The sequence below is a fragment of the Petaurus breviceps genome, unplaced genomic scaffold (assembly GCF_028583685.1).
Source record: "Petaurus breviceps papuanus isolate PSGF00001 unplaced genomic scaffold, PetGlider_PUasm1.0 186, whole genome shotgun sequence".
NCBI lineage: Eukaryota > Metazoa > Chordata > Mammalia > Diprotodontia > Petauridae > Petaurus > Petaurus breviceps.
In genome coordinates, this window is record NW_027185798.1 from 39,058,590 (window position 1) to 39,083,391 (window position 24,802).

The window sequence follows — 24,802 nt, forward strand, 5'->3', positions numbered from 1 at the left end:
AAGTGGCTTAACCCTGATTGACTCAAAGAAAAATAATAATCCAGATGTGGATTGTGATGCTTGGGGGACTTCAGGCTCTCAAATCTAGGGTTTCATATTCTTTGTGAATGGTTTTAATAATTCCCTGTTGCATTGTTTTCTTTCCTTAACAGAACCCTTCTCCTTCTAACAGGTGATATTGCCCCGTTCTCCCTACCATCCATATGTGGATGGGACACTGAAGTTACAGTTGTGCTAAGGGATTTGGAGGGTTTGGGCATAGGCTCATGCAAACCCTGAGAACCCTGGCTTCATGTCCATCCGAGATCTACAATAGACAATATGTTTAAAACTTAAGACGATAATTTGGGAAATAACCATTTGATGCTGATCCAACGTGTCTTTTAAAAACCCATTATTATTCATTTCAGTTAATTTATTATTAGGAATTTCAATTCTGGGACACTTTGCACAAGTACTTGATGGAGAACAGTATCAAAAAATAAGGCTTTTAATGGACCTTGGAAGTGAATTATTGGTTTTATTTATAACCACTCACTTTTCCATTGAATCTGTGACCTCATCAATTGGGAAATCCACTTCCATGATACAGATTGCAGCTTATTCTTGCCTGCCTATCCTGTGCCCAAAGGAGCCTAATTAGTTTTATTTTTAAACAGTCAGACTAAGGATGAGACAAGTTGTATAGGACGGTAAGTCAGCTGACTAGAGCACTTCTCAGCATTGGTTGTAGGTCTACCACTCTTGGATTGGGGTAGGAGTGTTGGCTGATGTGGTTCAGACAATTGTCTAGACAGAATGTCTGCAAGAGAAAGGGGCCAGAACAGGCTGCATTGTTCTAAAGCCCAGCAGGCCTACCTTTAGGTCATAGATACTTGGGGAGGAGTCGCTCATTTACCCATTGCTCCTTCTGCTAAAGCAAAGCCATTAATGAGCCTTCTTTTTGTACTCTTTCTTTCCAAATTCCCCTCCCCCCCAGATGCCACGCTGCAAGTGGACACCGTTGTGCCCAATGTCACAGTGCCAGAGAAGTCCCCTTTCCAATTGGACTGCAATATCTTATCTCGTTCGAGTCAGGATTCCCGCTTTGCAGTTGCCTGGTATGCTCTCAGAACTAAAGCAGGAGGAAAGAAAGGCAGCGCCCTGGAGGATGAGGAGATAGAGCGGAAGGCCATGCTAAGTGTGGGCCCTGATGCCATCTTTGGCCCTGAGGGGAATCACTGGGAGGGCAGGCTCCGATTCCAGAGGCTCTCCCCTGTGCTCTATCGGCTGACAGTCTTGCAAGCAGACCCCAGCGATACGGGCAACTACTCCTGTCGAGTGGAAGAATGGCTGTCCAACCCTCAGAAAGAGTGGTACCGACTGACTGAGGAGGAGTCTGGCCCAATTGGCATCCAAGTTCTTGACACAGGTGAGCTCTTAGTGCTGCCAGAGAAAACACGTGTGAGCTTCCAAGCTCTATTTGGTAGGAAATGGAAACATTCACTCATTGTTCACAAGTCAACAAATTGGTCCTAGGAGTCTGTTAGGCGCTAGATGCTGGAGGAGGACACACAGCTGAATGATGATGTTTTATCCCTGTCCTCAGAGAGTTTACAATGTGGAAGAAAGAGGTAAACGCCTGTAATATACACTAGAACAAAGTGTGGTCCAGGCACCCAGGGGTCCCAAAGGCTCTTTCAGGGAGTCCTCAAGGTCAGAACTTTCCATAATAATATTAAGATTTTAAAATTTCAGGGCGTCTAGGTGGTGCAGTGAGTAAAGCGCCGGCCCCGGAGTCGGGAGGACCCAGGATCAGTTCTGGCCTCAGATACTTAACACCCACACAAAAAAAGACTGGCCGTGTAACCTCGGGCAAGTTACTTAACCCCAATTGCTTTATAAAAAAAAAGATTAAAAAATTTATAATATGTTGTTGTTTAATCATTTTTAGTCATGTCTAACTCTGTGACCCATTTGAAGGTTTTCCTGGCAAAGATACTGGATTGATTTGCCATTTCCTTCTCCAACTCATTTTACAGATGAGGAAACTGAGGTGAACAGGGTTAAGTGACTTGCCCAGGGTCACACAGCTAGTAAGTGTCTGAGGCCAGATTTGAACTCAGGATGATGAGTCTTCCTTCCTTCCTTCCATTACACAATCTGCTATGTCACCTAGCTGCCCTGAAATTTCTATATAGTAAGTGTCAATAGATATAGCCCACATAAAAAAAAAAGCACTTAGGGGGAGAAGGGTGATCTTCAATAATTTTAATTAATAATTATATAAATCATTACAAATATTAAATATAATTGTTATAAATAAAATATTTAATTAATTGATAATTAATGTAAAGGGGTCCTGAGACCCCGAAGTTTGAACATTTCTGCCTATCCCAGAATAATAGTGCATTAAAAAGTAAAAGTGCTACTCGAAGGTCTGAGGAAGGAATGGGGCTCATTCATTCTCAGGGGATGCTCATTAATAGTGTTTGGGATCCTGTTGGCCAATTTGTAGAGTCAGCCCCTTGGGCTAAATGGAATCTTCCCAAATGGCTTTCTATTCTCAAATTGTTGTATTGCAGTGGAGCTTAGAATACTGTTATAAATCACAATCTCAAGCTCCAAGGTCTAGAGATGGAACAAAGGGGACACAGCTTTGTCTTGGGCTAGCAAGTGCTCTGAAGTTAGGGAGCCAGGAGGGAGAGGTTTTTGTTTCTGGGACAGTGAGCCGAGTGGAGGGATGCATTTTTAGAGATTAGGTGGGTTTTGCTTAGGTGGTTGGGATTTAGGAAGAGGGGGTCAACAGAATCGAAGAATAATTACTGTAAAAGAACTTTTCACAATTTCCTGTACCTTCACCCCATCAGTTAAATACCTTTTGTCTTGGTAAGCGATTGCTACAAGAAGAGAGGCCTGGGAGGGTACTTGTATCCAGTTATGTGTTGCAGCAAGGCCAACAGAAGGAATGCTGGTTTTTAATGGGCCATCTGTTGGGACACAGAAGTAATGTTGGAATTACAGTATACTTGGTAATGGGATTTGTACAACAAATTTGGGATTTGCCTGCAGTTCAGGCATCTTGCTTCAACCAGCATCTACTGCCTCCTTGCCCAACAAGGCTCTGCTCACAAGTAATCTCGGAGCTGATTGACTCAAATCCCATCTCCTTTTGCTTTCCTGATCCTCCCTGTTGAAGGTTATAATGAGCAATGAAGTAGAAAATAGACATTCAGAGAGAAAGCACAGAGCCCTGGGTAATCGAATAGTTACCTGGTGAATAGTCTACCTGCCAAACAACCCAAATTAAAAGGGAAGTGTTTGGGGAAATGTCAGTTTTTCATATTGGTCTTTGTTCATTTTCATAGATAGGGCACTTAACTGTTTTCCAGGAAATGTGCTATTCAATGCCTCATGGAAGAACTAGCAAGCAAAACATTACTTACCCTCAGGGAGTTTACATTCTAATGAGAGAAGTCGTCAGCAATCATTTACTAAGTGCCTACTGTGTGCCAAGCACTGTTTTAAGCATTGAAGATACAAAGAAAGACAAAAATAACAGTCCTTCCCTTCAGGAAACTCACTGTCTGATTGGGGGGCAGGAGTACCATGAAAATGGTTATCTACATACAATTTACATTTAAGATAAATTGGAAATAATGACTGAGGGTAGACATTAGCACTACTGCGGAGGACAGTGAAAGGCTTTTTGTAGAAGGTGGGGTTTTAGCTGAGATTTGAAGCCAAGAGAGATGAGGAGGGACAGGATTCCAGGCATGGAGCCAGCCAGTGAAAATGTCCAGAATTGGGAATGTTGTGTGTGAGGATCAGAAACCTGGGGTAGGTGAAGAGGGTGGTGGTGGGGGAGTAAAGTGTAAGAAGGCTGGGAAGGGATGGAAGGGTCAGATTATAGAAAGAAGTTGGAAAGCAAAGGGGGAGAAGGGCAGAGAAAAAGGAGGGAGGAGAGAGTGTGGAGAAGTCAAGAAAATGAATCTCACCATCAGGAGAGTGGGTCTTCAGGTTGAAGGTTTCATAAATGAATGGAACAATTAGAAAGAACTTCCGAGATCACTCAGCTCAATTTCCCCCCTTATCTTCTTTATGAAAAACTAGAACTCAGAAGTTATAGGTTGCCCAGTTCTCAAAACTAGTTATTGGCAGAGCCTGCATTTAGAACTCTGAGCTCTTGACTTCCACACCAATCAGTTTTTTGAGTTCAAATTACAGTGTGCTGGAAATGAGTTTCATGAGTAATTTGAAAGGGTAGAGGTTTTTACCCAGTGATACAAAAATCCTATGGAAAATGAGTGGTTCCCACAGTCCAGTTTGCTGGGAACATAGAGAGGGCATGCTGGGGAAGATTAGAAATGAAGGCTAATCCTAAATGGCAACCCCATTCAGTCCAGCCAGCCAGGATCCACAACGTCCCTAAACCCAGCTATGTCCACTGAGATGAAATATGCATATCAATATGCACAATACTGTCCTGACACTAGTATAGTCTACAAACTCCCAGGCGGAAAAAGATTGGCAGTGCTCTTGAAGTATCTCCTGGGACAGTCTTGCATAAGTTACCTTAAGGAAAGGAGCTAGGAGAAACTTATGGGATAAAGAAAATGACTGTCTCTGGGAAGGGTCTTCCACAGCAGGGGATGAATGGCATAGGCCTGCCCCACTGAAGCTTATGGACGCAGACCTTCTGAGCTCATCTATGTGCCTTTCACTTCCCCTAAGTCTGCTCTCTTCAGGTCATGTGAGGCAACAGACATCCTGTGAACACTTTAGCAAATGCAAAATGATGATGGTAATGTAACTGGCAGTGGTTATGATGCAAACATTATCTCCTGCAAGCCTGTTCTCAGGAGCTCGGAGGATGAATGAGCTTCCAACTCCCAGAGGATGACTCTTCTATCCCACTGTTAGAGCTAAGTGCAAAGGAATGTGAAAAATATGACTCTGCAGGAAGTGTAGATGGAGTTGGAATCAATTGCTTTAGCATAATAAATATTATTAGGGCATAATCAATAACTTCCATGTCCTTGCTTTAGCATTCCAAGCAGTAATCATGGTTAGTGATGGAAGTGGGGGGGGGGGGGCTTGCTCTGTGGGTAACTGCCACTGGGTTTGGAAAAGGCTTGTCACTGAGTAACAGGTAAGTCATTCTCAACCTTCCTGGCCATTAGTGGATGCAGAAAAAAAAATACACAGAAGGAGGTGCGGGAGTTCTGCCAAATGGCATCCATTTGTTTGAGTATCATCTTTGGTAACTGATCAGATTTCCATGCCTTTCACTGATTCTTCTCTCACCACTGCCTTTCAGGGGCCACCCTGCAGTCCATCATATGCTCCAACGACGCTCTGTTCTACTTTGTGTTCTTCTACCCCTTCCCCATCGTCGGCATCTTGATCATCACCATCTTACTGGTCCGTTTCAAGGGTAGGAACTCTAGCAAGAACTCTGAAGGCAAGAACGGAGTGCCCTTGCTGTGGATCAAAGAGCCCCATCTTAACTATTCCCCAACTTGCTTGGAGCCTCCTGTTCTCAGCATTCACCCAGGAACCATAGACTAACGGGAAGACTGGGGTGGATGGGGCACATCAAGGAGCAGAGGGATCTTTGTTGCTTCCCGTCCTCTGTCTGTGCATTTCGTACCGTAGGACAGCAATCGCTAGACTCTGGAGTCCCCAGCCCAGAGGGTTTTCAGACTTGGAAAGTTTTCTAAAATTCCCCCAGCCAGTGACAGAGATAACTCGTTGCTGGCACCCAGCAGAAGCCCTCTGCTCTTTATTTCCGTTGCCTGGCTAGTTACTCTGGTTCTGATGTTATAACCCTACTGTTAGAGATTTCTTCTTGGAACATAGTGAGTATTTCCTGGAGCCACTTGGACTGATTAACTTATAGTATTCTTTGATGGTCGTTATAGGGGTTTGTTTGTGGGGGGTTTGATCCAGATTTTAAAATCACTTTGGTTCAGCCTTTTTCAACGATTGGAAGCCCCCTCACCCCAACTGGTTGCAAAAAGAACCAAGAACTATGGACTGATGAGGGGCCTTTTTTGAGATTTTTTTCTTTTGCACATTTTTTTAAAAGCTACCCCTGAATTGAAATATTCCAAGCTGTTTTACTTGCATAAAAATATTTGAAAATGGTGTGTAGCACAGGCCCAATTTGTATTTTTCTTTTCCCTTCAGCCCAGCCCAGAGTGGTTTGAATCACTTTGTAGTCGAGATGAAAGCCTCAAATTTTACTTCAAAGGACCATGTGCATACAAGAGAACAGGAGTCCTGCGGAAGCCCATTAGGAACAGATGTTGACTTGCCAACTTGCCTATCAGATAGACCAAAAAGGCTTCACCAGGAGCTTGCCCCTTAAAAGAAGACTTGGACAAGGAGGTCAAAGTTCAACAACACTCCTTCTCCAAACTAGCATAGAAGGAGGGCTGCTTTCATTTTTATCAGTCAGTGGATTAGAGAGGAAAGGAAAATTGCTCAATTCCCATTGAATTGAGCCAATGAGGTCTGGTCACTAGATGTTGGCCGTGAACATGGAGTGCGTGAGACTTCAGTTTATGACGCTTTGCCAGACCTTTAAGGAAACAGGGCCTATGGTGGGCCTGGAGCCATGCTCTAATGAGGCAGTGCATGTGGTAGCAAATCAGTAGATGGCAGGCACTAGGGACTCCCACCAATCAGATTTGTTGAGAGTGGGAGATTGAGAGGAGAGGAGAAGGATTTCCTAGGCCTGGCACCATCCATTCCAAAACAAGAGATTTGAACCTCTAAGAAATAGGCGTTGCTTTTTTGCTGTCATTAACCTTTCTTCCCATGTCTTATCTTCAGAAAAATGTTGTCTGGGATTGGGGGAGGAGGAGAATTACCCAATATGTGCTAGTATAAGTTTTTAGTAACTTGAGTACCTTGGCTTTTTCTAGTCTTAGCAAGAAAGGATCCAGTGCCGTTGTCTGTGGGTGCTTTTCTTCCTTACCCACTGAGATTTTTTTTTTTTTTATAGTTTTAGACTTGTCATTTAGCAGTACTTTGGACTTTTGTCCCCTCACCCAATCCTTGAGTCTTCCTGTTGAGAAAAGTTAATTCTTTAGAGCCTCCTAGATGTGACCTGGGATGATGCTACTACCATTTAATGATGTAAGACAGAATGCTTTGCTACTCTGGGTCATCAGTACGGTGAAGATAAGGGGAGCTCAATTACTTTCCCTCCTCTGTCCCTCCCCCTTTTCATGAAGATTTTTCCCAGACTTTTTCTTCACCTGTTTAACTTGATTAACAGTACCAGATAGTGGTGACTTCCCCCAGCCGGTTCAAATCCTGAATCCCAGAGTAGCTCCCAGTCTGGAGGATCCCCATCTCTACTACCTCCTGACCTTGACACTCTACTCTCTTTCTTGGCCCCCCCAGATCCCGCTATATGTTGAAACTGAACCCTCACAAGTTTCCTAGAACTCTAGCCTAAAGTACAAGCAGGATCCAGAGGATAGATAGCTGAGGAACTTTCAGGCCACACCAGCCTTGACTGCAGCCCTCAGGGTGGCCCCAGGGGTCTCAGCATTTGTGTGTAGGGAGCAGTGTGTTCATTAGATGCTTTTCACCTGTTTTCTGCTAAACCACCTGCAGTGAGGTGATCAGCCTAGTAGTCGTTTTTTTTCCGACAGCCTGGCATGACCAGGGCTGGTTAGCGCCAGCCATACCAGTACTCTACCTTCAGAGAACACCTAGGCACTGCCACCTTAATCATCCTGGCTGCCTAACCCTCTCTTCCTTTGGCTTATTTTTATTATCTACTCCATCAGCACTTAGAACATATGGCATTATCTCAGCTGTCATTGTGTTGGGAAACAAAACCGTCTTTTGGATTTTGTATTTCTTGCCACCTCTGTTTCATTTCAGGGCAGGTGACTCCCTACAAGAAGGAGCCAGAATAGACTGGAGGTGGGTGGGGAAAGACTCCCTTTTTCTGTCTGAAAGGGAAAGGTGCCATAGGGTGGGGTGGGTGAGCTGTTTCTTTCTCAGATGTTTGTTTTAACTCGGAAGGAAGCCACCTCAAGCTGATGGGCGCTTAGATGAAGGGAGAGGACACTACGTGGAACAAAGCATGTCACATTCATCATAAGAAATCTGCTATTGAAAAAGAAACCGAAACCAGTATTTTATGATGATGCTGTTTTTTCCTTCTGTGCATTTTTCATCCACCCAGGGATGCCATCAAAGGGTGAACCTGGCCTTTGCCGGCTTTCCGTGGAAGCAGCCACAGGACTCTGCCTATGGCCATTTCCATAGGAATGCTTTGCTTTCTATGGAGCTTCAGACAAATGGTCAAATGGCGCCCTCCAGTGGCCCCAGTACTTCATTTCACATTGTTTTCTGGGGTTTTGTCCCTCCCTGGTTCCAAGGAGGAAAAACAGCTTTGATCTATTGTTAAAGTAGCCTTTGGTATAAATGCAATATTAATTATGGCCCATTTATGAAACGGCCAAACAGTGCTAGGCCCTTTGAAGGGCCACAGATGAGATGAAGACCTCCTTCACCAGGGTGTTTCTATAAAAAGTTTTATTATTCTTTCCAAACAACGGTTCTTCTGCATTAACTTGAGTTGGAGCAAAAAGGAGGGGAGGAAGGACATTGCCCATGCATGATGTGGAAAGCTGTTGGATTTTTTTTTAAGAAAACTATTTGTATGATGTTGCACTAAAAATGTTTTATAAACACTTCAGAGACCTGTAGTAAATTATGTTGAAAATATGACTGTTTCTATTTACTTTGTTTGAAGTGCGTTTGTTTCGACTTCAAAATTACTCCAGTTATCCCTTCTGCATCATGATTTTCCCCATCGAGTTTCAGCATATCACAGGTCAGCATAAGAAATTAAATGGGAATTTTGGGGGAGTTTTGCAGAAGCCACAGATCACATGTGAAAGCCTGCAGAGGACACAGAAAAGGTTTAGACCCCACTCAGAAATGCATAGTGTGTATGTGTGATATTTTATAATTTCAACATATTTCATCTTTTAATACCATAGTAATTCAGAGTTCTTCTCTGGAAAAAAAATTTTATGTGGATTCCCCAGATTGCAGGGGTGCCATGCCCCTAGCCCCCAAGATGTGGAAGGCATAACCGTACTTCTTGCAGCCTCTGATTCCTCTGTCTTCAGGAGCAAGCTCTGGGCTTCCTGAACCTGAAATTCTTAGTACTGGTAGAGCATTGGAAAAGGGAATCAGAAGACTTGGATTCCAATCCTGGCTGTCCACTCAGCTTGTGATCTTGAGTAAGCCTGGTCTGTCTATGAGTTTCCTTGTCTACTCAAAACAGGTTAAAAATAAAAACAAAAAGGGGCGGCCAGGTAGCACAGCGAGTAAGAGCACCGGCCCCAGGGTCGGGATGACCTGGGATGGAATCCAGGCTCAGATACTTAGCACCACATCCAGAAATAACTGGCCATGTAACCTTGAGCAAGTTACTTAACCCCAATTGCTTTAAAATAAATAAAAATAAAAACAAAAACAAAAAACTTCTATGGTGGTAAAATATGTGATCACCGCTTTTACAGGTAGGTTGTAATGAGGTATGTATAAGGATTTGGGAAAGAAAGCTACTGTCGAGATTGAGACTTCGGTTGTCCTGCCCTAGTTCATGGAGAGTAGGAAGAAGACCAGATTCAAGTTTTAAATGGTCATCTTCTAGATTTTAAAGAGCGAGTATGTGGGGAATTGAGGAGTTTTCCTCTGGACCCTGAATAAATCAGGAAAAAAGGCCAGAAACGCAAGAGCAGAGAATGTGCATTCTCTGGGTTCCTGGCATTTTAGTCCTTTTCCTGGCATCATCTCTTTGGGTTACTTTTTGGGGTATGAGGCATTTGTCTTGCCTTTAAAGTGGAAAGGACAAATATCAAACTCAACAGCAGTTCAAAGACAATAATAATTTAAAAAAAAAAGAACATTTCCATGTACACAGCACAACATAGAGAGAGGACCCAGTATATAACTATGAATTTCCATTTCAGACTGTTTACTTTTTTTTAAAACTATGTGATAAACACTACACATTGTTTTCAAAGCTACCATGTTTTTCTATGCTTCCTGTTGAATTTTCTTTTTGTTCATTGCTATGCACTTTTTTTCTCCCTCCCTATCCCCACCCTAAACACAAATACTCACACACACACCATACTATACATACTTCTATTTATTATTTCTTTCTCTGGAGGTGGATAGCATCTTTGTAGTTGGATCTGTGTAGTTTGAGTATTTCTGATAGCCAATCCAGGGTGGGAAAACCTATGATCTCGAGGTCACATGTGTCCCTCTAGGTCCTCAAGTGCAACCCTTTGAATCCAAACTTCACAGAACAAATCTTTTTCTTAAGGGGATTTGTTCTGTGAAGTTTGGATTCAGTCAAAGGGCTACACTTGAGGGCCTCATGTGGCCTCAAAGCCATAGGTTTACCCACCCCTGTTCAACATGAAATAGTCACTCAAAGTTTCTCTTAGGACAATATTTCTATTACTGCGTACAGAAACCTTTTGGTACCACTTGTTTGACTCTTAATTATTTCATGCAAGGAAAAGTTTTTCCAAAATCAACTAGCTCATCATTTCTTATAGCACAGTACTATTTGATCACAATCATATATTGCAACTTCTTTAGCCATTTCCCAAATGAAGGGCATCTTATCATTTTAGTCAATCTGATAGTTCTAAGATGATATCTCAAAGTTTTAGTTTGCATTTCTCTACTCAAAAATAATTTAGAGCATTTTTTCATATGACTATATAGTTTTGATTTCTTCATCAAAAAACTGTCTTTTGTCCTTTGATCATTTTTCAGTTGGGGAATGACTCATGAATCTGACAAAATTCTTTAGTTGAGAAATGAGACTTTAAGAGGTTGTCTATATAATTTTCCCCCAATTTTTTCCTTTCCTCCTAATCTTGGATATATAGGTTACATTTTTACAAAAACTTTAATATATTTGAAATTATCCATTTTACACCTCACAATGCTCCCTATCTCTTGTTTATTCATGAATTCTTCTCCTATCCATAAATCTGATAGGTAATAACATTTCTATGCCCAATTTCTGCCAGATTGCTTTCCAGCTTTTTCAATAATTTTTTAACCAAACAATGAATTCTTATCACCAAAACTTAAATCTTTACATCTGCCAAACACAAGGTTATTATAATCTTTTATTACTGTGGGTTGTATGTCTCCTCTTTTTCTCTGACCTACCTTTCCATTTCTTAGCCAATACCAGCCAGATAGTTTTGATAATTACTACTTTATAATAGTTTAACAGGGGTAGGGAACCTTTGACCTTGAAACCACATGTAGCCTCAAAGCCACAGGTTCCCCACCCCCGGTTTAAGATCTGGTACTGCTAAACTTCCCTTACATTTTTTTTTCTTTGAAATTCTTGACTTTTAGTTCTTCCAAACAAATTCTGTCATTTTTTTCTCAATCAGTAAAATAAGTTTTAGTAATTTAATCAGGATGGCATTGAATAAATAGATTAGTTAGTTTAAATTATCATTTTTATTATATTGGCTTTGCCTACTCATGAACAATTAATATTTCTCCAGTTATTTAAACCTGACTTTATTTGTATAAAATCTGTATAAAAAAGTGTTTTATAATTATCTATATATAGTTCTGGGTCTATTTTGGCAGTATTTTATACTGTTCACACTTTATTTTAAATGGGGTATGTCTTAGTATCTCTTCTTGCAGGGTTTTATTGGTGATATATAAAAATGCTGATGATTTGTGTGGGCTTATTTTATAACCTACTATTTACTAAAATGATTGTTTCAACTAACTTTTTAGTTGAATCTGATCCATGTTCTTCCTAAACTGTTATGCCCAGAGCTGAACCCAGAGTTCAGATGTGGCCTGACTAAGACAGCAGGACTGTCCCCTTGTTCTGGACACTGTGCCTCTGTTAACACAGCTTAAGACTGCATTAGGGTTGGGGTTGGCTTGAGGGGTTTTTGTTTTGGTGACATCTTACAGTGCTCACTCATACTGAGTTTTTACTCCATAAAACCCCCTCAGATTTTTCTCATACCAGTTACTATTAGCCATGCCTTCCTTATATTGTTCCTATGAAGTTAGATCTTTAAACCCAAGTATAGTGTTTGGTATTTATCCTTATTGAATCTTACTTTATTAGATTCAGTCCTTTGAGGACTTTGTGGATCATGGTTCTGGTCAAAGTCAATGGTCTATGACTTCTAGAATCTACCCTCTCCTCTTTTTTCTTTTCCCCTTAATTGGCACATTTTCCCCTCTCTGGCCATGAAATATTTCTCCTTCACACAGTGTTTAAAATGATCACCAAAGGAGGCTCCCCACTCAGTAACCTGGGATGCAGTTCATCCAGGCCTAGTGCTAGAATTCATCGAGGAGTAGCAAGATGCTCACATCTTTTCTGTCTTGAATTTCAACTCCCTGCTTACTATTTTTGAATGAATGGATAGATGGATGAAAAAGCATTTATTAAGCACCTATTGCATACCAGACACTGTGCTAAGTGCTGGGAATACAAATATTAGAAAAGAGACAGCCCTTGTCCTCAAGGAACTTACATTTTTAAATAGAGGAAGCAACATGTTATAGGGGAGTCATGACCAGGGAGGGTGTTTTGTTCTAGGGAATAAGAGAACAGGTGTGAGGGTACAGTGACGGCAAATGGCCTGGGTGGATGGCTGGATGGGAGGCTGATGTCTAAGACTAGCCTGTAGATACAGTGGACAAAAATGAGCCCTGGGATGGGGACTCCTAAGATGAATGGATTAGCTTTTATAAGGCCTAGGGTTGGATGACCCTGACTTGAAGGTCTAGGTCTCAGGTACCTTGTAGATGGTGATGATCCAGGTGAGGAGAATCAGTTCGGCAGGACCAGGCAGGTGATGAGATGGGCAGGCTAGCTGGCATGTAAAAGAACCAAGCCATGGTAGTTGAAAGATCATAGTGGGGGTGACTAGGTAGCACAGTGGATAGAAAGCATTGGCTCTGGAGTCAGCGGGACCTGAGTTCAAAATCTGACCTAAGACATTTAATAGTATGTGAGCCTGGGCAGGTCAACCCTGATGGCCTCAAAAAAAAAAAAAAAGATCATGGGGGAGAAAACAAACTGAGTGGTTCTACCTTCACAGCTTTTCATTTTCATTGTGCATTTTATAGCCCTGGCAGTTACACTGTCTGGTGTAGGGTGCTTGAGCTGGTTTGTGCCTGGTGACTGTTCAGTTTTTCATTGTGAGCATTTAGTTGCATGTTGGAAATGGGCAGGGAGTGGAGGCAAGATGGCAGAGGAAAAGCAGGAACTTGCTTGAGCTCCTGCTCCAACCACCTCAAATACCTTTAAGAAAATGACTAAACAAATTTTAGAGCTACAGAACCCACAAAGTGACAGAGAGAAACAAATCTCCTGCTGAACGCAGCCTGGAAGGCCGACAGGAAGGGTCTATCACACAGGGCTGGGAGCTGAGCCAGCCCAGCCCAGGGGTCCAGACTGGCCAGAGCAGACTTCAGGAGAGTGAGTCAACTGCAGCTATGGCAGTTTCCAGACTTCTCAACCCATAAACTCCAAAGAGAACGTAAAAGGTCAGTAGGGAACTCTATTGAAACTGGGTGAGAAAAGAGCTCAGTCCAGCCCCTGCCCTGGGGGTGAAAGGTAGTGGTGGCACAGTGGCTGCTGCTGCTGCCTTATGGCTGCCTGCAGAGCTCCTAGCCTGCAGAGTAGGGGGACCAAGTGACCATTCAGAGGGTAATTACTCTTGCTTTGACTTGCTCGGATCTGGGTCACAGTCTTGGGTGGTGGTCCTGGGGTGAGGAATGCTAGTGTGCTAGAGCATGGGGTGTCTGTAGAGAGAACTCCCTCCTCATAGCTCTGACAACAACTGCAAAAACTCCAGCAATTTGGGACACGGCTCTCTCCACTCTGAAAACAGATTTCTACCATGGCAAAGAGCTCAAAAGTCAAGTAAATTGGAAAGATGAGCAAACAGAGGAAGTGAAATCAGACCATACAATCTTTCTGGGAGGACAAAAATGATCAAAACATGGAACCAGAAAAAGACAAGAAAGTCAAACTCCTGCATCAAAAGCTTCCAAGAAAAATATGAATTGATAGCAGGCCATGGAGGAACTCAAGAAGGATTTTGAAAATCAAGTAAGAGAAGTGGAGGAAAAATTGGGGAGAGAAATGAGAATGATTCAAGCAAATCATGAAAAGCAAGCCAACAGCCTGACTGAAGAAAATAGCACCTTAAAAAATAGACTAACTCAAATAGCAAAAGAGGCTCAAAAAGCCAATGAGGAGAAGAATGTCTTAAAAAGCTGAATTGGCCAGAAGGAAAAAAATTTCAAAAACTCACTGAAGAGAATAATTCCTTCAAAATTAGATTGGAGCAAATGGAAGCTAATGACTTTATAAGAAATCAAGATTCTATAAAACAGATCCAAACAAATGAAAAAATAGAAGGTAATGTGAAATATCTCATTGGAAAAACCACTGACCAGGAAAATAGATCCAGGAGAGATAATTTAGAAATTATTGGACTACCTGAAAGCCATGATCAGAAAAAGAGTCTAGAAATCATCCTTCAAGAAATTTTCTAGGAAAATTGCCCTGATATTCTAGAACCAAAGGGCAAAATAGAAATTGAAAGAATTCACTGATCACCTCTTCAAGAAGATCTCAAAAAAGAAAATTCCTAGGAATATTATAGCCAAATTCCAGAGTTCCTAGGACAAGAAGAAAATACTACAAGCAGTCAGGAAGAAACAATTTGAGTATTGTGGAAACACAATCTGGATAATACAAGATCTAGCAGCTTCTAAATTAAGGGATCAAAGGACTTGGAATATGATATTCCAGAGGTCAAAGGAGCTAGGATTAAAATCAAAAATTGCCTACCCAGCAAAACTGAGTATAATACTTCCGGAGAAAATACAGTCATTCAATGAAAAAGAGAACTTTCAAGAATTCTTGATGAAAAAAAAAAACCAGAGTTGAACAGAAAATTTTACTTTCAACTACAAGAAGCATAAGGAACTTATTAAAGTTGAACTATTTACATTCCTATGGAAAAATGATCATTGTAACTCATGAGACTTTTCTCAGTATGAGCATAGCTGAAGGAAATACACATACATATATATGTATGTATAGGAGGGTGTATGTGTGTATAAATATATATGTAAGTGTGTATATATGTGTACATGTATACATAGAGGGCACAGGATCAGTTAAATAGGAAGGGATGATATCTAAAAATAAAATTAAGAGGCGAGAGAGGAATATATTGGGAAAAGGAGAAAGAGAGAGATAGAATAGGGTAAATTATCTCATAAAAGAGAGGCAAGAGAAAATTATTACAATGGAGGGGAAGAGCAGGAAGCTGAGAAAGGGAATGGGTCAACCTTACTTTCATTGGATTTGGCTTAAGGAGGGAATGACATACACACTCAATTGAGTATCTTACCCTACAGAAAAGTAGGGGGAAAGGGGATAAGGGGGGGATGATAGTAGGGAGGGCAGATTGAGGGAGCAGGTAGTTAGAAGTAAACCCTTTTGGAAAGGGACAGGGTTAAAGCAGAAAATAGAATAAATGGGGGGTGGAATAGGATGGTGGGAAATATAGTTAGTCTTGCACAATATAACTACTGTGGAAATGTTTTGTGTAACTACACATGTACAACCTATATTGAATGGCATGTCCTCCCAGTAGGGGTGGGTGAGGAAGAAGAATGGAAAGAATCTGGAAATCAGTTTTAACAACAAATGTTAAATTGTTTTTTACATGCAACTGGGAAATAAGATACATAGGCACTGGGGTATAGAAATCCATCTTGCCCTACTAGAAAGTTGGGGGGGGGGAGCATATGAGAACAAATTGGTGGAAGGGGCATTCAGTAGGCTTGCTATCTTGGGGTGGGAGATAGGGGAAAGATGGGGAGAAATTTTGTAACTCAAAATCTTGTGGAAATGAATATTGACAACTAAAAATAAATATATTGAAAAAATTAAAACTGAAAAAGGAAAAAAGAAATGGGCAAATATTGCAAATCAGGGCTTGGTTTATTGTTTTGTTGATTGTCTACATCAGATGTGGGGAATCTGTAGCCTTGAGATCACATGTGGCCTTTTAGGTGCTCACATTTGGCCTTTTAACTGAGTCCAAGTTTAAGGAACAAGTCTTTTTATTAAGAGGATTTGTTCTGTGAAGTTTGGTTTTGGTCAAAGGGCCCTAGCCATGTGATCTTGAGGCTGCAGGTTCTCCACCCCTGGTCTAGACTTAAGAAAGTGAAAGATAAAATATCAATACTGGAGATAAAATTTAAATATAAGCCCTGATCACTTTTTTTTTTTCTGACCAGCCAGTTAAACACTTTTCAGGACCCCCTTGGCCTCATCCCTTCTGTGATCTTTCTTATTTCAATGTCATCTAAGAAGTCCTTTTGATTAGCTTAGGGAACTAGGCCATAGCCAGCCTTCCCTCATTCTGAGCTTTCATGCTCTGGGTTTGCTGAATGATGACACAGGCTTGGATCGTCCTTTGTTACCTGTCCTTGAATCCCCATATGTGTCTTTGTAAAATCTATATGTATCTTTGTTTTGTTTGCTTGTTTTTCATAAAGTCTGGGTACATCGAGGCCAGATTCTTCATCTCTCATTCTCCTGACTTCATATCTCTCTGCCTTAATTCACTCTTCCTTCTAGTCTCAAAGGATAGGTTCTCCTAACCAAGGACCCATCATCTCCCAGCTGTTCCTTCTCATAATTTTCAGTCCTTCTCCCTCTGCTGGTTCCTTTTCTTCTGTTCACAATATAAGAACTTAGGTTTTTTTTTAAGACACCTAAAACCTTCCTTTGACTGTGACCTTAGTCACATTGTCATTATCTCTGTTACCATACAGAGATATCATTGTGGAACTGAATGTTGTAAAGTAAAAGTAAATAAATAAATTTTAAAAATAAAAAAATAATATTTTATATATATATGTATATATATATATATATATACATATGAGGGAGGGAGATATGTCACTTTTAGTGGTGAAGGGGCATCAGGAAAGTGGTGATCCTTCTTCCAATAATAGAGGAAGTGGTACCTGAGATGAATTCTGAAGGAAAATTTTGAGATGCCAGGGATACATGTAAATGATGCCAAACAGTCAGAACTAGGGCTGAGGGAGGCATAGTCATATAGTCAAGATACCATAGTCATTATCTCTGTTTCCTCACAGTGCCCTCCCCATTCCCCTGCCATATGCATTCTGTTCTTACTGCTCTACTGAAATTCCTCTTTCCCAAGTCACCAGTGATTTCTTAACTGACACACTGAATAGCCTTTTCCCACAGGAGTCACCCTTGACTTTTCTGTTGACCATCCTTTCACTGATCACCTTTTCTCCCTCTGCCTCTGAGAGACTTTAATCCAACTCTCTTACCACTGTATTTCTGCTGTCCCATCTTGCCCCTGCTGCCCTCTAAATATAAGTACTTCTCAAGGCTCTGTCTTCGACCATGTCTCTCTCTCTCTGCCTCTCTCTCCCTCCCTCCTTTTTTAATCTCTCTGCTCTCCCTCACTGGTCTTACCCATTCCATTTATTTCAATTGGCCTCTTGATGCAATTGACTCCCAATCAATATCTCTTGTCCTGATGCCTCCCTCGCCCTGGTTTTGACTGTTTGGCATCATTTACATGTGTCCCTGGCATCTCAAATTTTTCCTTCAGAATTCATCCCAGGTACCACTTCCTCTATGATTGGAAGAAGGATCACCACTTTCCTGATGCCCCTTCCCCACCCCCACTAAAAGTGACATATCTCCCTCCCTCATATATATATATATATATATATATATATATATATTTGATTTTTTTATTTTAAAAATTTATTTACTTTTAGTTCACAACATTCAGTTCCACAATCCCTTGGGTTCCAAATTTTCTCCCCCTTCCTCTCCTCCCTTCTCTCCCCCCCCCATGGCAATATGCAATCAAATATAGGTTCTACAAATACCTTCACATTAAGTATTAGGTTGTAAAGAAGGGTTGTAACCAATGGAGTGAACAATGAGAAAGAAGGGACAAAAAATAAAAGACAAAAGAGAGAGCGCAAGCAGTTTGCTTCAGTCTACATTCAGACTCTAGTTCTTTCTCTGGATGTGGATATCCTATTCCATCATGAGGCTTTTGTGGTTGTCTTCTAGCCTTGTGTTACTGAGAGGGGCCCAGTCTATCAAAGTCAGTCATCACACATATGATGTGTCTTTAATTGTGTACAAAGTTCTCCTGGTTCTGCTCTCCTCACTCAGCATCAGTTTGTAGAAGTCTCTCCAGGTTATGAAGTCATATTTTTAAAAAGATTTTTATTCTTTTTGAACTTAGATTCAAAAACAAAAGCAAAGCATTTCCGAGTACACAGTATAATATAAGAAGAGGATTCAATATAAAACCATGAATTTCCATTTCATGGTTTATTTTTTTAAATATATAATTAAAAACTACACAAATTTTCAAAGCTGCCCTGCTTTTCTGTGCCTCCATCTAAGTTTTCTTTTGTTCTTTACTGTGTGCTTTTAATTATTTTTCTCCCTCCTTCCCTGTCTTACCCTAGAGAAGGCTACCATTAGACAAAAGTCTGTGTGTGTGTCTGTAAAACCATACTATACACACTTCTGTTTAACAGTTCTTCCTCTGGATGGGGATAGCATCTTCCTTCATAGGTCCTTTATAGTTGATTTGAGTATTTATAATACTATTTCAGCTATTTAAAAAAAATATGTAGAACAGTGTCTACACATTTCCTTTGTCATTCATCCACTCATTCAACAAGTGCTTAAATACCTCCTCTGCCTGAATGAACTTGCACTCAGTGTAGGCAAACATGTACATACACATATATAAGAAAATACCAAATAAATAAAAAGCAAATAAGATAATTGGGGGGGGGGGTCAGAAAAGACCCTGTGTAGAAGATAACCCTTGATTGTAGCCTAAACTGAGGCTGGGTATCTTAGACTGAGGAGGAAAGGGAGAGAATTTCCAGGCTTGAAGGAATGGAGCAGCCAGCCAGCCTGTAAACAGGCATAGAGGAAAAAAAAGCATGGAATGGAATGTAGGCCAGTTTGGCTAGAAAGTAAAGGGTGTGAAGGGGGTGTGGTTGTGATATTGGTCTAGAAATAAGGGCTGGGTTTTAATGTGACAGAGAAGCTTCTGTTTCATCCTGAAGGCCCAAAAAGAGCCATGGGAACTTCTGGAATAGGGCAGTGAGGTAGTCAGACCTGTGATTCAGGAGAATCCACTTTGGCAGCTATGTGGACGATAAATTGGAAAAGAGAAAGACCAGAAGCAGGCAGATCAGTTAGGAGGTTATTACAATATTCAGTCCATGGATGGTGAAGGGCCAGTCTAAGGGAGGGTGGCCCTGTGAGTGGAGAAAACACAGAGGAGTGAGATGTGGAAGTGGAATTCACAAAACTTGACAACTGATTATCTATGGGAAATGAGGGTGAGTGAAGACTTAGGGATGATGGACATTGTGAACCCTGAGCATGATTAGTGGGTTGGGACACGAAAGATGATCCCCCAGAGGAGACTAGGAAGGCAACTGTTAGGCAGGTAGGGGAACAGGTAGAGAATGTGTTATAGAAATTCAGGAGAGGGGGTGCAGTGAATAGAGCACCAGCCCTGGAGTCAGGAGGACCTGAGTTCAAATCTGGCCTCAGACACTTAACACAAAAATTAGCTGTGTGACCTTGGGCAAGTCACAACCCCAAATTGCCCTCCAAAAAGCAAAAAAAAAAAAAGGAAAAAAAAAAGAAATTCAGGACAGACTATTGGGAAGGAAAGGGGAGTCACCTGTCAAAGATCAAAGGTTGACTGATTGAGCAATTAAGAGATTCTAATACAGGTGTTTCAGTTAAGTAATGACCTTTGAAACTAGATTAGAATAGGATGAGAAGTTGAACAAATGGGAAAGAAGTGAAATTTGTTTTTTTTTTCCTGGCTATGAAAAGGGAAAAGTGATATAAGATAGTAATTATCTTATTAAGGGGGAGGGGGAGAGGGGGAGAGGGAGGAGGAGGGGGAGGGGGAGGAGGGAGGGAGGGAGAGAGGGGGGGAGGGGGGGGGGAGGAGGAGAAGGAGGAGGAGGAGGAGGAAGAAACTTGAAGAGAGAAGGTTTGGAACAGCCCCTGTGGGATGTTGTTTATCCTTCATTCTCAAAGAAGACCCATGACGTCAGGAGGGTGATGTCTGCACTTGCAAGTGAATTGGATTTAAGTGAGGCAATGCTGGACAAAATCATCAACCTCACTCTCTCCTTCAGAATCATCGGAGTCTAAAGGCAAGACATAGGTCAGTATAACTGGTGATGTCATAGGGACACCCCTGGCCCCGGGGGATAAAGAGTAAATTAGGAGGATTGCAGTCTAACGAAGAGGGCCCAACTGGGATGAGAAAACAACCACGTCTGGTACCTGGTCAACAAGTTTGTATAAGCCCTTCCAGTATTTTCTGTTGTGTAAGAGTAGGAGAAAAAGAAGACAATTAGGTAACTCTGGGTTAAGGTTTAAAGATTCGAGGGTTGAGGACAGTGAATTATTGGTTAATTATAGGATTAAGATTGAGAAAGGAGGAAAGTGAAGCCACACCAAGAGGGATAGCCAGAGGGAGGAAAAACTAGCGGTCCCAATAACTAGAAGAATAGATTTAGACAGATGAAAACAAAAGAAACGTGGAAGGATGGGTGGTTGTCAGGCAGGAATTGCAAAGTGCCTACCAGATTGTCAAGTGTGTGGCTATTTGTGGGTAAGACGTAAGAGTCTTCACAAATCATGGGACTTGCTTGAGAAGGTTGGTGAACTGAGAGACCAAGGTTGTTTGAGGGGGCGTCACCCTGTATATTGAAGTCCCCAAGTATAAGAGAAGTTATTGGAGTGGAGAGAAAGACTGTGATCCAGCTATGTAACTCCTTGAAAAAGGGAGGGGAATGCTATGGGATGATAGATTTGGAGTAGGAAGAGCATTAGAGGGTGAGCCCTGCCTCCTTATTTTACAAATAAGGGAACTGGAGTCCAGAGAGGTTCAAGAATTCTCCCAAAAGCACCTAGCTAGTGACCAGATCTTCCTGACTCCAGCACTCGATGCCCTTTACTACTCTGCCCTTCAAGACCTTTTGTGCAACTGGTGCCCTGGGGGATTAGTCATTTCCTCCCAGAACCTGCGTTTGAAAGAAGTGCCCCCAGACCAGCCATATTAACTCCTTCTCTTCTTTCTTCATCATGCCCTTGAGCAGGTACCTTCTTCTCTCACCCCTTACATTGTATCTGTATTTCCAGTTCTTAGCACAGTGCTTGATGTTTAAGAAGTGCTTCTTGATTTGATTTGAGATTGAACCTCCTAGGAGAGGTTGCTGAATGATGGGGCAGAAGGAACTAGAAATGTTTATAAACATCAGATGCAGGGCCGTTATTGAGGTGTCTGGTGTCATGAGAAAGCACATACAGACCTGGATAGGACAGCCAAGGAGCGAGTGAATTTTTGGAGGGGGGAGGGTGGAAGGGACAGAGGGAAAGCCAGATGATTAATTTCAAAAGACAAGAGAGAGAAGAAAAGAATGGAGGGGAGGTTGTTCAATGGAACGTTATCCCAGTGGGCACAATGGCACAGGAAAGGAAAAGCTGGATGGGGATTTTTCCGGGGAACGGCTGATAAGGGTGGGCATGAGCGAGCAGAGGTTGGTCTGCCTAGGCAGCAGGGATCCTGTGTGGCCCTTAGAATTAGGGGTAGAAGAGGTGAGAGTCTGCTGGCCAGAGGACAGGCATACAGGGCCTTTTGATTGGAGACCCTCAAGGGTTCGGAGATGGTAGAGGATGCGTTAGAGGAAAGTGAAGAAACAAGGAAGAACTAGTTAGAGAAGAGAGATGAGATTCTGAATCCCAAGTCTGAGAGTTCCAAACGCTGCAGGGGTTAATGAAGGAACAGAGAGGCCGGAGTCAGCTCGACTTAGTGGTACAGAAGTGTAGGCTATGCTCGGTTTTCTTTGTGCCAGATACCTATCCATAAAATAAAAGCGGCTTCTCTCCAGGCGCCCACTCCCGGGAATTTTAATAAAGAAAATCTTATCAACAGTCTCCAGATCCACTCTGACGTCAGCAAATCCCGCCCCCTCGCCTCTGGGCTTCCTATTTTGTAGAGAGACCCAGGGAAAGGGCAGAAGTGATCTGGGCTGGGCTCTGATCTGACAGATAAGAGAAAGACTCTAAAAACGAGTTTTCCTGGCTATAGGAACGAGGGACAGACCTGTTTTTAATCACATACCCAAACTGGGGTAGATCGAAAAGGACCAATCGAACGCTCTCGGCTCCGTAAGTTCTACTTAGGGGAATTGGGGGGACGCCGAAGAGGCAAGGGGAATAAATAAAAGGGCCCCGTCGGGGAACCCCACCCTTGAAGAAGGAGGTCTTGGAACGGGTTGGGGTGAAAGAGGAAGGAAGGGGAAAGGAGTATACTGGGACTGGCCCTTTTAAAGCGGAGAAAGTGGGCAGTTATTTTCTTCTGGCTTCTTTTCAGACCCTCCAGCTACCTCTACCAGAGCGCACATCTCCCCCTTTTCTCGTTCGAGATCTGTGGGTTTATGGCGAGAGAATTTTGTGGGATGAAGATTCTACTGCCATTTGCACTGGGACAGATCATCCTTTTCAGTAAGTGGGAGGCCCGGTCTTGCTCTCCGGACGGCCACGGCCCAGGCAGGGGGACTGAGTTAGATCGAGAGAACCTGGGAGAACCTGTCCAGCAGCGCACTGCCCGGGACCAAACTTGGTGGGGAGGGGAATGCTGCCGGGGAGTGGGAAGGCACGCTTCCGAAATAAACAGGCGGGTAAAGGGGTAGAGGAAGTTGTTTGTAAGGAGGGACGCAGCAAGCGAGCTGCTGGACAAGGGTTTCCGGCTGAAAGATCCGTAGCAGAGTTTGGATAAATTCTAAGAAAAATATCAAATTGGTAGTTGCTCTTGGAGCCCTTTCGATGCCTCCCATTCGTTCCCCCTCCCCCCCCTTTCTGCCTCTCTGGCTTCTCGGACTCCCAGGAAAACAAAGTCAACAAAATCTCCTCCCCCTCTTCCCCTGCTCTGGATCTGTACAATCCGAACTTCTAGAGCAAGGAAACTGGAGAGAAGTGTCAGGGCACTTGACCTTGACCAAACAGCAGAAGATGCCAGCATGTCCACGGCTGCCCAGATGAGAAAACCTTGGCCAAAACTGAGAAGTTTTTATTCCCACCCCCACTCATTCACCACTCTCTTCCCTTCAAAATTGGGCAGCATTTTCAGAAAACTTTAAGGAATCTTTCATTTCTGACCCTGTTCAGGAGCAGCCTACACCCCATTGTCAAATGAAGTTCCTCCTTTGTAGGATAAGACAGGGAAAACCAAGAGACAAGGTGGCTTGTAGGCCACGAGGATTTCTCAGGTGGGCTTAACTTCCTTCCTCCCCCTCCCTCCCATTGTTGTTTATTCTTCAGTTTCTTAGTTGAGGAACTCACAGTCTGCCTCCTGTTATTAATAAATGCTTGTTGTACTGCAATAGTCACTGCCCTTTGAGTTTTTCCACCTTCCAAAATATTTTTACTAGAGTTGTTAGCTTGATCTTCCTAAAACATGTTACTCTCCAGCTAGAAAATCTTCCATGGCTCCCCACAGCCAAGAGGAAAAAAATAGTATATGTGTTAGGCACTGTGCCAATCACTTTACAATTATTATCTCATTTGATCCTCCCAGTAATCCTGGGAGGTAGGTACTGTTATTATATCCCCATTTAACAGATGGGGAAACCGAGGCAAATAGTGACTTGCTCGGTCACTCAGCTAGTAAGTGTCTGAGGCTGGATTTGAACTCAGGAGTTTGAAACTCATGTTTCTCATAGTGAAGGGCCCATCTTAGACATTATCTTTGCCATAGTAACTAACACTTTGCTTTTAATGGAATAAATCTTAGGAGCCTAGGATTTTCACAGTAAAGGGGGATTTTAGACTTGCTAAAGGTCCCTCAGCTGGTAGGTACCAGAGAACCTGAGTTCAAATTATGTTTCTGTCAGTTAATACTGCTGTGACCTTAGAAGTCATTTAATTTCTCTAGGCCACAGTTTCCTCATCAATAAAATGAAGAGATTGGAGGAGATGGCCTCTCAATCTATGGCCCTGTGATCTATGATCCTGTTGGGTGAACAATAGAGCCCCAAAGTCTGCTCTTCCTATGAAAACCCTTGGGATATTTGAGGACAGATCTCTTACTCATTGTCCTTCCCAATGAAACATACCAAGGGAAATATCTTTCCTCATTTCTTGTGGATGATAGGGTTTTGTCATCATTCTAGCTGTCATTTCTAGCATAGTCTCATTATATGTGACACTAAAATAGAACTCAGTTTTCCAGATGTGGGCTGACTAACCCTCAGTACAATGGGATGATTGTTTGTTGGAATCAGAACATTACACATCTATTAGTGTGATTGGAGTCTTTTTTAAGCAACTTGGAGACTTTTTTTTTTTGAGACAATAGGGGTTAAGTAGCTTGTCCAAGGTCACATGGCTAGCAAGTATCTGAGGTCAAATTTGAACTGGGATCCTCCTTACTCCAGCACCAGCTGCTCTGTCTATGGTACCACCTAAAAGCCCCAATTTGTGACCTTTTAAAATTCTTAGACCCTTTTCAAATGAACTTTTCTTAAACCATATATTTCTCATCTTGTACAGTTTTTAAAAATTCATTAAAATGCAGGCATTTTTATTTCTTTCATTAAA

The 24,802-nt window shown here is 42.1% G+C and overlaps 2 protein-coding genes across 8 annotated transcripts in view; both read left to right on the forward strand.

The window, feature by feature from the left end:
• IGSF3 (immunoglobulin superfamily member 3) overlaps positions 1 to 8,736 on the forward strand; it is a 138,423-nt gene extending 129,687 nt beyond the window's left edge. For all 4 annotated transcript variants that reach the window (XM_069090254.1, XM_069090251.1, XM_069090250.1 and 1 more), the window contains 2 exons: positions 980 to 1,411; positions 5,300 to 8,736. In XM_069090254.1, the coding sequence (XP_068946355.1) occupies positions 980 to 1,411; positions 5,300 to 5,550 (683 nt within the window). In that variant the 3' untranslated portion in view covers positions 5,551 to 8,736. The remainder of the gene's footprint in view (positions 1 to 979; positions 1,412 to 5,299) is intronic.
• Positions 8,737 to 22,177: 13,441 nt separating this feature from the next.
• The window catches only part of CD58 (CD58 molecule), a 98,033-nt gene continuing 95,408 nt past the window's right edge, over positions 22,178 to 24,802 (forward strand). For 2 of the 4 annotated variants that reach the window (XM_069090255.1, XM_069090256.1), the window contains exons 1-2: positions 22,178 to 22,372; positions 22,578 to 22,708. In XM_069090255.1, the coding sequence (XP_068946356.1) occupies positions 22,642 to 22,708 (67 nt within the window). In that variant the 5' untranslated portion in view covers positions 22,178 to 22,372; positions 22,578 to 22,641. The remainder of the gene's footprint in view (positions 22,373 to 22,577; positions 22,709 to 24,802) is intronic. The other 2 variants (XM_069090257.1, XR_011168719.1) reach the window with 2 other exon arrangements.